Raw genomic sequence first — 12,789 nt, forward strand, 5'->3', positions numbered from 1 at the left:
GCTGGTAATATTGAAATATATAGTTAGTAGAGAGTTTCTTTAAACTGGGATAGAATTCACTCAACAATGAATGTTTGTAGATCAAATTAAAAAAAACATTTTTAATCTCTAATTAAAAATACACTATATAGACAAAGGTTTTTTGGACACCTGACCATAAGGTTTGTATGTGCTTTGTGAACATCCCATTTCACATGTAGTTCTTAATTTACTGCTATTATAACCTCAGTCCTTCTGGAAAGATGCTTCACTAGATTTTAGAGGGTGCTTGTGGACATTTGTGCTAATTCAACCACAAGGTTGTTAGTAACATCAGGTACTGATGTAGGTGAGGTGAGGAGGCCTGGGGTAGAGTGTTCCAAATGATCTCAAAGGTGTTCAGTAGGGTTGAGATCAGAGCTTTATAGCAGGCCATTTAAGATCTTCTAATCCAACTCATGTACACCAAATCTTCATATCTGTGTGCACAGGGGAATTATCATGCTAGAACAGGTTTGGGTCTCCTAGTTCAAATGAAGAAAAAATGCTATTTTACTGCACCCAAAGACCTATAAAATTGTGTGCCTCCAATTTTGTAGTAGGAACAGCATATAGCTGGATAATTCAGGAGTCCCAAAACATTTGTCCATATAGTGTATATATTTATTGATATATATTTTAAAATTCAAAGACAAATCTCCATTATTTCATCTAAGTCAGTTTTGACTTAAAAAACTGCTAGGTTTATGAAATGAGATTTTTCTTTGCCAAACCCAGTGCTCAATTAGAAGCACAGGAGAAGTGAAGCGACCTATTTGGCAGCTTTACGAGATACCTCCTGGGTAAAGCTCCCTCATGAAGCTGGTTGTGAAAATTTAAGATTATGCAAAGCTGCATAAGAAAAACTAAAGTAGTTTGGTTTGTACAGTGCTGTGTGTGCTGACTGCATACAGTAATCATGTAGGAGTTCTTTCATTATGTTCATGTCTTTAGTGTATGATTCTAAAACAATAGGAAATAAACTAAATGACAAAAGAAAACTCCTTTTGCATGTTTGTTTACAGTCCCTGAATACTTATATTAGTATACACCTAAAGAATCCATGCCATTTTGTATTTTTTTTAATCAACTGCTTTAATTAAAATGTGACTTAAACCGGTGTGTGGTGGCTGGCAATGGGCTGGTTTCAGGCTTACAGGAACTGTAGATCTGCAGACAAATAGTATATAGATTTAGGAAGATCTGTGTAAAAATACCTCTAGTACTTTCTACAACAGTGGTAAGCGGAAAAGCACAACTCACTCTCAGAATTCACAAGCATGAGGTGGAAAACCACGTCACATCAAGTTCAATACGTCAGCCAAGAATAGGAATCTGAGGCTATAGCGGACTTCAGTGAGTTGAACATTGAAAAACTGTTGCCTTGACTTTTTTCCAGTCTTCAACTGCCAAGCACTGGTGAAAATTCTTGAGTTTTGGAAATGCTCAAACCATCTCATCTAGCAGCAACTCACTGAACCCAATGAACTCACAGTTCTGCATCTGCATGATTTTATACATTACTCTGTTGCCACATGATTTGCTAATTTGTAAGTATATTTATGCAAGTACCAAGGGATATGTTTATTTTTGCAAATATAACCAAGTCCTTCATGCTTGTTGGGTCTCAAAATTTTCATACGCTGTGTTTAATACAGACGAGTGGCAACAGTTAAACAGTCACATCAATTAACCAGCCACTTCTTTCACAGAAACAAAAGTAAACGTCACTAACTGGATTCAGATCTTTCAATGTAATTCGTCTAATTTACATATTTGACAGATGCTTTTTTTATCCAAAGTAGCTCACACTGGGGGCTGAAATCCAATCCTTTGATTTAGCTGAACAGTTGAGAGGTGGGTGTCTTACACAAAAGCTGGCAGGGTTGAGACTGGAACTCATGACCTTCTAGACAATGGAAAATAGCATTATTTGCTGAGCTATCACTTTCCTAGTATCATTATTCTAGTGATTCTGAAAGGTTCATTTTGAATAGGACATGATATTGTATAATAGTAGTAATAAATAAAAGATAAATACATTCCCCCTGCTCTTTGAAGCATTAATTAAGGACTAATCAACAATTTATTTTTCATAAATAAGTCTAAATAACTTTTTATACAGTCTAAATATAAATCTTTAAATATGGTATAGAGATTTGTTATAAGAGGAGGCTTGACCCAGACCAACTGCGAAGGTACTGAATATGAAGCCGGATGATGTGCAATATTCAAAATGCTTTCTTTTTTTATTTATGCTGTATGATGTACTTATGTCGAAGTGCTTTACATCAGTACACCTGCCTTTTTCTAGGAATGCAAGTCATTCTGAATATAAATACAGATTTAATATCATTGAAAGCCAGTTTTAGACTGGGTAATTGCAGCTGTCAAGATTTTACTTGCCACACTTTACAATCTGAACCCAATAAACTCTTGGCAAAATACTATTGAAAAAGTGTGACATTGAGTTCTCCATGTCAGGCATGAAGACAATTCTGGACCTATTATTAAAGAAAATCAATCAGTCTGCGATAGCCGAATTTGTGCAGGATATGGGGTCGCACAAACATAACCATTTAAAGCAGGATTTGTAGTGTCATTCTACAGTATGTTGTTGTCAAATATATGGCGTACAATGTATTGGTTGTGATTGTAATAAAAAATGTCTAGCACTGAACGTTAACAGAACTTGGCCATTTTTAACTTATGACTTAAGAATTTTTTAATGATGTGCCCGTGAAAGCAAAAATGCACTGGAATTATGGAAGACATATTTAAAAAAAACTAATTATGGTACAGAGTGATTTCTTTGACCTTCTACTAGTGAATGCTGTTGGAATCGAGGTCATTTACATTTTAGCCATCATGGCAGACACCATTATCCAGAGCAACTTGCAGTCATACAATGAAGAAGTTGAGAGTAAAGGGTTAGTAGTTGTGATCATTTGGTTGTACTGTTGTACTGAAATCATGGCGGTTCAAACAGTAGCCCAAAATATTATTCAGTGCCCAGCCATTTTCTGTATTGACTTCAGATTTTCTCTCACCTACTGTATAAGTGGTTTGTTTCTGGATTTGTCTCAGGCATGGCCTAAGTGTGTAGTTTAGTTGCTTTATTTTTTATTTTTAACATAAGTTTGACAACCTGCAATTCCATTTATCTAGAAAACATAACCTGTTCCATGGTGCAACACACAAAGGAACCTGATAAATCTGAAAAATAAATAAATAAACAAAACAAAACAAAACAAACAAAAAAAAGATTTTATGTTTGTGGTCGTATAATCTTTACTTTGTAGACTGTTGATTCATTCGGACGCCGTCTGACTTGCCATTGACCTTCTCAAGACTTAATTGTGACTCCACTTAATCCTAGTCAGCAACCTTCTCCTATGTCGAGATCTTCTATAAAATTTTACTCGTCATTCGGGCCAATTTTCGGCCAAGCATAGCTTTGTAAAGTGTCTGAAATGAATAGGAGCGCAGATGGGTTATGATCTGCTGAAGGTCTGTTGGGTTGGAGTGATGTTTCTCCACACGCTTTAGTGAGTGTGCGTCGTGTGCTTACTTCAGGACCAATGGAAGGGGTGAAGAGAGATAGAGAGAGAGAGAGAGAGAGAGAGAGAGAGAGAGAGAGAGAGAGAGAGCTCTCCATCTGTAGCTCCATCAGAGCGGCAGCAGTGTGCGCGCACGGCACGCGTCGCAGCTCGCAAGAGGAAAAAAAGAGAAAGAAACCCCGGCATGAGCTCTTCGCCTCCGGATACCGCATCTATCCCGTGACATCTCCTTCTTCTTTTTTTGCACCCGGGACAACCCGGATCGCCTTTTACCAAACTAACTGGCGGTCAGCTGGGAGAGAACGCGTCGCCGTTATACAATTACCAACCAGCCTTACTTCTCTCTCTCTCTCTCTCGCTCTCGCTCTCTCTCTCTCTCTCTCTCTCTCTCTCTCTCTCTCTCTCTCTCTCTCTCTCTCTCTCTCTCTCTGTGTGTCTCTCGTGTGTGTGCGTGTATGTGTGTGGGGATCTGTGTTAAAGTCTCCGGCATCTTTACACGCCAAGACGTTTCCATTCAAAAGACAACACGTTTTTCTTCGTGATCGGCTTTGGTTTTGCGTTGGAATGAACTCGCTCGGAAGCGCGGCTCTGCGTCTGGATGGCTGATTTTCCGTCTCGAGTTCTCCGGTTACACGAGGAACAATTTGCCGTGATGCTCCGCAGCTCTGTCGCCGAGTCTTACAGCAAGTGAGCCGCGGGTGGCGCACCGGTTTGGGGGCAGAAGAGCCGACGGTAAGCCGAAATGTACGTGTGTGTGTGTGTGTGTGTGTGTGAGAGAGAGAGTGCGCGCGGGCGCTCGTCTCTATATGTGTGTGTGTGACAAAGTTTGAAGTGCAGCCTTGTGCGGAGGTGATGCAGCGTGGGCGAGCACATCCGACTCCTGTGCGTAAAACAAGTGCCATAAGTACCCTACAGCATTTGCAGGGATTTGTCTCGTATATAAACCCCACTGGATGGTATCTGTACCGGGGTTGTGGTTTTGAGTGCGTGGTAACGTGGGCGTTAGGAGGTTGCAGGATGTGAATATGAGGGTGGGTAATAATAAGCGCAGCATCGCCGCAGAACTGTTGACTGCATTCCTACAAATCCGATTGCGATGTGGATCCAGAGAGTCGCTTCCCAGCCAACGTGACAATTTGGGGAACAAAGAAAGCCGGGTGTTCCTGCATGCTGGGATGCGTGTGTGTGTGTTTGGTTGCGCGCAATGACAAGACGCGCAAGGATGTGAAATGCGGCTTTGTATGTGTGTATTAAAAAAGCGACTCTGGGCTCCGGGGGTGTGAGATGCGAGGATGCCAGTCAGAAGAGTTGGACCCGCTGGGATGGCACAAGCCCCCCAACACACACTCAAACTCACACACACACACACACACACACACACACACACACACACACACACACACACACACACACACACACACACACACACACACACTGCAGTCTCTGTCTTTACTCAAAGATAAAGAGAGCAACAAATAACATGATTTCCCCTGCCTCTTTTTAATCATAGTATCTTTATTTGGACAAATTAGTGAGTTCACCCATGTTATTAGGTGTTATTAAATGTTAATAAGCGCATTATAAATGCAGAATGGAGGATCGTTAAGCTCTGGGGAGGAAAAAACTGGCTGTATTGCTGTAGAGAAAACGATTCATGTTAATGATAGATGATGACGAATCCAGATTCTGCCTTCACTAATGTGCATTAGTGTGTATATATATATATATATATATATATATATATATATATATATATATATATATATATATATATATATATATATATATATAATCTATTGAAACATTTACCTGCAAACAGATAAAACAGATAAAAGTATGCAGTAAGTTGTGAGTAAACAAGACTTAACTCATGATAATTATGGGTTTAATCACAATTTAACCGCACATTTTTATCTGTTCTAAATGTACATAAATAAAAATTTTTACGTTTTCAATACTCTAATCAACATGGTCATGGACAAATATGGACAAATGTATGTTTATTATTACTGAAGCCAAACTCAACATAGAGCATGAAGACAAAGTATTCTTGTAAATGTTTTAAAATAACTATAGTGTTTAAAATTACGCAAATTATCAGAACACCAAACGAAAATGTATGATGTGTTTCCACACGGATGGTTTTAAATGTCGGATGTGCGCATCATGGTGAATTTTGGTGCTTGATTTGAGACTTGGCGCATCAGTAAAACAAATGTTGAACGATTAAAAAAAAAATTCGGTGGAGTTTATAATTTTTTTTTTTATATCTGAGTGAAGAATGGACTTTGTGAAAAAATGTGTGTTGCGTTTTTGCTCTTTTTTATATTTATTTATTATTATTTTAAATACATTTTGACAGCCCTAATATATATTTATGGACAAATTAGTGAGTTATATAAAACGTTATTAACGTTAATAGTGATATATATATATATATATATATATATATATATACATACATACACACACACACACACACACACACACACACACACACACACACACACACACACTAATAAACTCACCCCTACCACAACACTATCAGCACTATGCTGCCTATCAGGGTAAAAACGAGTCATGTGTCTTGGAATCCACGTGGGCACCCCATTTTTAAGGGCAGGAGATGTCCTGATAGTTCATAAAACCCAGAGCCAAGAGGATTAGATTGAAACTTTGGGGAATTGGTTTGGACAGCATAATTGACTCCTCTTACCGGAAGTGTCACTCAGACAAGGAAAATGGCTCCCCACCCCCCACCGGGTTGTTGAGATTGCTTGCAGTAAAGAAGGCATTCACTCCCACGGTGCTGTTCGTGTGACTCATGTTGCTACCGGCTCATTTGGAAATTGGCCATTCAACAGCACTCAAGATGCGGAGTATATACTCAGAAATGTTTCATCACAGAAGGCAGAGACGAGTTCTGTTAACATGGTCAATCGGCCATGTTTACTATTTGTGTAAGGAATTATATAAGTAAGAAGTGATATTAGATGAACTTAAGTTAGTTGTAACCTGAAAACTGGTTAATACTTCTCGGCAGGTGGCTGCAGCTTTACAGAAAAATGTATTGAAACCAAAAAAAATTGTGTAGTATTTCTGTTTTTTTTTGTTGCTGAAGAAGAATTTCTGTTTCCTCGTTTTTATTTCTATGTAAGTAAATAAATGTACTACTGGAATTAATGCAAGTCAGAAGATAAGCCTATGGTGCAAGATTTAACTTGGCTCTTGGAACAGTCACTGTTTGTTGAATCGTTTGCGTTTTAGGTTCTGACGTCTGTTTTTTGGTTTAACATAGAATATTCTAGTAAATTCTGAGAACAGTCTCCCAGAATGACAGAAAAATACCTCAGTGTACTATTAAGGTCTGTGATGCTTAATCTTATATAGTGTGTCATACAGGGACTTGTTGTTGCTATGAGGCGTTTTACTGCCGCAACTCTGCCTCATCTTTTGGAGATTTTTTTCCCCCTCTTATTATAGTCTCAATGCTGTTTAAGGCCTGCACAGGAACAGGAGTCATTCATTAGGTTAAAAATTGTTCTTAAATAAAATAAAAAAAACACAGCCAGAACAGCAGCGAGCACATGGCGATGAATGATCATGCAAGCAACAAACTTTTCTTTCCTAGACGTTTATCTTCTATTATCAAGGACTGTGCCAGATGCTGCAAAATCCCTGGAAATGCGTAATACCTTCTTAAATCTTCCTGAACTCTCAGTATGGCGGAATAGTGCCAGTCAGCATTCTGTCAGCTTGTATCAGCCCGAAAAATAAAACCATAGTCTTTCCAGGTCGGTGGTAAGTCAAAGGCCATTGCATCACCATTACATCTAAACCTTTAGCAATAAATCAGGAAAACATCTAACCCGGATTAACTGCCACACAAACACTGCAGGAATCCGAGGCTGCATCCGAACCCACTATCGCAAAGGACAGCAATTTGTCTTCTTAATCTCCGAACAGTGACTTCCACTAACAAAAAATGGCACCTATTTTTGGTGTCAGTAAGACTATAAAGCGCTGAGTGATGTGTCTGCAACCTATGCTCTTCACATGAACACATTTTTCTTTCCTCCCTGCTGACCCGAGATTTTTTTTACGTGAATGGAAATGAGCGCATTAATATAGATTTTCCGTTTATTTCCATATATCTGGGTCTGTCTGCATAATCTCGATTGCTTTCTCATCCACCATTTGGCACACACTGGATGTGAAAACGAAAAGGGAGAAGGCCGTTTAGCTATTCAGATTGTGTTATGTTGCAATCCAAAACAGGATTGTAATTTAATGGTTTTTCCTAGGAGTTAAATTGAACGGAAATATAATCTCAGATGGGTCATAATCAACCAGTCAGTCACAAGCTGTTATTATTTGAACATACAAGTGTTTAGACGAATTGTTTGACAAAGCCTTACAATCGGATTTTGATTTACACAATTAGACCATTTTACAGCCAATTAAAAAGTAAAATCATTGCAAGCGCATCCAGATGTGCTCTTGATGTCCGTTTCAAGGAGGGGTTTTACTCTTACTTGCAGTGACCGCTTTATCCTGACCAAGGTTGTGATAGATTCTGTTTACTAGGCCACTCAGTGTGAGGCGGGAACATACCCTGGTTGAGAAACAATACACTCAAATGTAAATACACACATTCACACCTTCTCAATTTTACTTTAATTTAGTTTAGCCAGTCCACCTCCATTCATGCTTATGAGATTTGGGAGGAAACTCATACTAATACGGGAACTACAAACATATTTAACCATGAAAATATATATAATCCAATAATTAAGCATTAACATCCAGTATTTTTGATCCACTAGTATAGTGGTTTGATGTGTCAACTTCAAGATATCTGCTAGTGGCCTTTTAAAGTTTGGAAGATACATAAGTAGGTACTGTCATAGTTATTTATACTGTATTGTGCTACAGAATGTGGTTGTTCAACCTTTAGAGACCATTTTGATTCTTGAAATTTCTAATACCTTAATTTACGTCTGGATGATGCTTGTATGAATAATTTGCACAGTATAAAATGTGTTCCAATAAAACGGATCATATTTTGTGGGTGAATTTAGCTGTCAATTGCGAAAGAGAGAGAGAGAGAGAGAGAGAGAGAGAGAGAGAGAGAGAGAGAGAGAGAGAGAGAGAGAACAGCTTGGATTAAAACAGTAATAATCATCTTAATTTGCCAATTTGGCAAATTTCTCTCAGGTTTATAATCTGGAATCCACTACAAATATTTTAAAACCACAAAAGAATACATCAGAACCTGTTAATAAACAGGAAGCAGATCGAATAGAAAAAGAGCAGTTTCTGCACTATGTATTCAAAGTCTTACCACTGACATCTACATTTAGAATGCTTGACAGACATAAAAAAATAAAAAAATAAAAAGCAGGTTTGTGAACGAATCATTCATTTATACTATTTTTAAATGTATTTTAATGCCATCGAATATTTCATTGAATTGACGTTCCATTGTATAATTCATTCATTCATTCATTTTCACCCGCTTATCCGTAATCCGGGTCGCGGGGGCAGCAGTCTAAGCAGGCCCCCGCCTTCGACTGCTGCCCAATCCTCACAGCACCGTCCCTTACGGTCCCTCCTGCAGGTGGTGAGCCCACGGTAAGCCATTGTATAATATTTTTATCATTTTCAGAGATGTTAGAATTTCTGTATGAAACAACAAATTTTTTGCTAAAGAGATCGTGAAACATAGAGTAGGTCACGGTCATAAGCGTAAAATATGTGAAACATGCCTCTATTTTGACAATTCAGCTTAGGAGTTGAAATACTGACGTGTGCTATTTCTCTATGCTCACTGACAGGTTCTGTGCGAACACTAATTAGCATCATTGTGACAGTGAGTGTGTTTGGTCACAGGCAGAATGCAGACTAATTTTTAAAAGTGAGATATTCATGAATGTGCATATTAATGGGTATGGGGTGGCATGTTGGTGCAGCAGAGAAAATGCTGTATGCTGCTGCTTCACAGTTCCATGCTATTCGGCATAAAGCTGAGCTTGGGATCTTGTGTGTGTGTGTGGAGTTGAACAAACGTATCTCAAGACATACATTTGATTTAGGCGGCCTAGATAAATTGTCTATAGATGGAAATTCATGTGTGTGTGTGTGTGTGTGTGTGTGTGTGTGTGTTGCCTTGTGTTGAACTGTTTTCCCTTTCAGTGTCTTTTCCTGTCTTACAGGTCTAGAGGCTCCAGATCCACCATGAATTATGGATACAGAGCGTTACGGCTGTGACATAGCCTGTCAGTAATAATTATGCTTCATTACAGTTTTCCCACTATGGACAATTAAATCTGTGGAAAAAAAACAAACAATTGTTTCATGAAATGCCTAAACCTTGCCAATTCCCATTCACCAGCCAGCTGTCACCTATCACATGACAATTACCAACCCAGGGAAGGTGAGAGTTAACACATGCTTTATCCAAGACATGCAAAGCCACATTTTTCCAAACAAAGTGCTATTTAACCTTTTTATTCGCATACACGAGCTGACAGATGCCATGATTGGCTCTTGTTGCTGTGATTGACAGTTTATCATTCTTTCTACCATAAAGCAAGTTTTACTTTCCCGACTCCCAGTCAACCAGGAATTTTGGAGCAAATGCTGCTCTACCGCACTACTGTGTAGCCTAAATTATTGTTTTTGATGACCTCTGATTTAAAATGGGACCTTAATGAATGCTTTATTAAACACATGCACTTGTATGGTGAAGCAGTTATAGAGTAAGCCTGGATCTTACACCAGTCTTCTACCACAAAGACAAATGGATGCTTTCACAATTTAGATCTAGATTTTCTCCTAATAAAAACAATAAATACTTTTATCTATACATTTGTATTTGCTTAGTTCTTTTAATTCTAACAACTCTACCATTACCATCTACCATTATTTCTAGCTACTTTACCATATTTAAAGGAAATCGTTATTATACTGGGTGTTAAAAGTGGTTCTTGAACTAAGACAAAAACAATAGTTAAAAATATATATATATTTTTTTGCCCTTTTGTATTATAGATATGACATTGTGGAGGTGCACACAACATTGTTGGTCATTATAAGTTGGAGAATTGCGTAGAATTGCCTGTTGTTTTGAGTGCCTGCTGTTCTCTAATAAGCAAGGTGTTAGGATTCACAGTGGGTTTGCAAAGAAGATTTGGGATTCCCTAATGGTCATGTTTGAGGTTGTTGGTGCCCAGTTTTTAATAGCCAGCATCATTTTCCTTTTCTTTTTTCTTTTTTAATTTGCTTGGAATGAATAGTGCCCATTCGTAACGTGTTATGTTCATACTGTGATCTGGTGGATTTTTATTGCTTTCTTAGTTGCATAGGCCTAACTCCAATCCCTAAAGGTGTTGAGGACTGAATTGATCAATGTGCAGTGTCCTAAAGGATGTCGCATTCAATACTCCTAGGAACTTTCAATGTGCAGAATGTCATTTTTACTATTTGCAAACCCACTTAGCCATCTGACACGTGCAACATAAACACATTTGCCCTTGCCTTCATTTGTAGCTGTGCAGATGCTCCAAACTGGGTGATAAGAGAGATAGCCTAGTCTAGAAAATGAACTGTGAAGTGGCTGTCATTCCGAAGCAAAGCGAACAAGACAGTAATATGATTGCAGGCTATTCCTGCAGCATCACAAGTTATTAGTGGCTTCTTTAATCATTTAAACTTTTTTAAATGTAAGTCTGTTGAAATACGTCTGTGGAAAGAAGTAGCAGATTTAAACGATGACAATTTAAATGTTTCCCTACTGTGCACAGATGCCTCCGTCCATGTGATAAAAGAATCTCGCTGGCAGACTGAGCAACTAAATAGGCTTAAACTATATTTAGGGAGGGGGGGGGTAAATGTTTTCCATTGCAAAAGGCTTTTGCCCTTTTACCTGATCAGGTTTGTGGATTTAGATACAGCATAATCTGCCCATTAACAAAATGACTTTCACTGTGTGACTACTCATTAAATGACAATTTAAATGATGTATTTTTGCTGGCTTAGCCTTTAGGGATATGTACATACTGTATAGATGCTTGGCCCAGGCTTGTAATGAGATGTTGTGATCTATAAAAATAATCTATATCATAAATTTTGATATATATATATATATATATATATCAGTGGCGGGCGGTCAGGCAACTTAATTTCCAATATTTGTTTAATGAAATTGTATTAATTTATTCACAACAGTTTATTCTCTTAATTTCATAGTGTTTTTCTTGGCTGCACTGCTTCCAGTACGTCTATGTGGAGGTTAGATTTTTTGTCCAATCAGATTTCAGCCTCTATGTGCTGCCATGTCAATCTAATCTGCCCAGGGCCTTTAAAGTCTATTCTTTGACCATTAAGAATATTACCAACGTGTCTGTTTCTTTAATTAATCAGACATCATATTCGCTGCACTGGGATAGCATGAGCATTTTTCCGTCCTCTAATTGGGGGGTCAGATGGAAACTGTTACAGCCAAGTTCGACTGGCAAAACACGTGTGTAGTGCGATTACATCTGAGTTAGGCTTTTTATGCCTACGGAGGAAGAGAAATTGATTGGTTCATACTTAAAAAAACATTTTCCAGAAAAGCTAGACATCGTGAGGAGAGGTCGGCCAACCCCGAAGCTAGCTAGCTTGTCTCAGCCTGGGGAAAGGGTTTGTTTACCACTTCCAGTCCATTGCCTACGAGTGGTACCACTGGATTACAGCCTCTGAGGAGCGGTACAAATTATGAGATATGCATCTCTGGTGAGTAGGTTGTATTTTATTTATATTTTTTATGTTTTTTGTCATGTTATTAGACAAATATTGATTCTGAACTGCTCCAGATGATGTAGGTGGCACAGTTGTGGTGGTAGTGTAGAGGTTTGGAGTCTTAAATGGGTTTCTTGCTTTAGTAAAATGATATTCACCCTCCATATGTGAAATGTCGCTCTCTGTAATTGTTATATTGCGTTTTTGTATAGTATTGATGGTTTCTATAATTTCGACATGATAGTGGTGGTATTAATAGGTGGATTAAGTCGTGTAAATCCCCACTGAAGGCCCAGATAGCAAATATATGGCCCGCCACTGAAATGAACTTATGCCCATTGCAGATTCATCTTTCTGACAGAAGGTTGACAGAAGTAGAACCCGACATGGTCTTTCTCTGTTGTAGCCCATCCTCCTTAAGAATTGA

The 12,789-nt window shown here is 38.4% G+C and overlaps 1 protein-coding gene across 5 annotated transcripts in view; it reads left to right on the plus strand.

The window, feature by feature from the left end:
- il1rapl1a (interleukin 1 receptor accessory protein-like 1a) overlaps nt 1-12,789 on the plus strand; it is a 202,291-nt gene that overhangs the window by 70,703 nt on the left and 118,799 nt on the right. Inside the window, exon 1 of one of the 5 annotated variants that reach the window (XM_083536981.1) lies at nt 3,662-4,322. The exons of 1 other annotated variant lie outside the window; for it this stretch is intronic. In XM_083536981.1, coding sequence (XP_083393107.1) covers nt 4,321-4,322 — 2 coding nt within the window. In that variant the 5' untranslated portion in view covers nt 3,662-4,320. Of the gene's footprint in view, nt 1-3,661; nt 4,323-12,789 lie in introns of those variants that run through there. 3 more of the 5 variants (XM_083536984.1, XM_083536982.1, XM_083536985.1) reach the window with 3 other exon arrangements.

This window comes from Silurus aristotelis (assembly GCF_946808225.1).
Source record: "Silurus aristotelis genome assembly, chromosome: 3".
Taxonomy (NCBI): Eukaryota; Metazoa; Chordata; class Actinopteri; order Siluriformes; family Siluridae; genus Silurus; species Silurus aristotelis.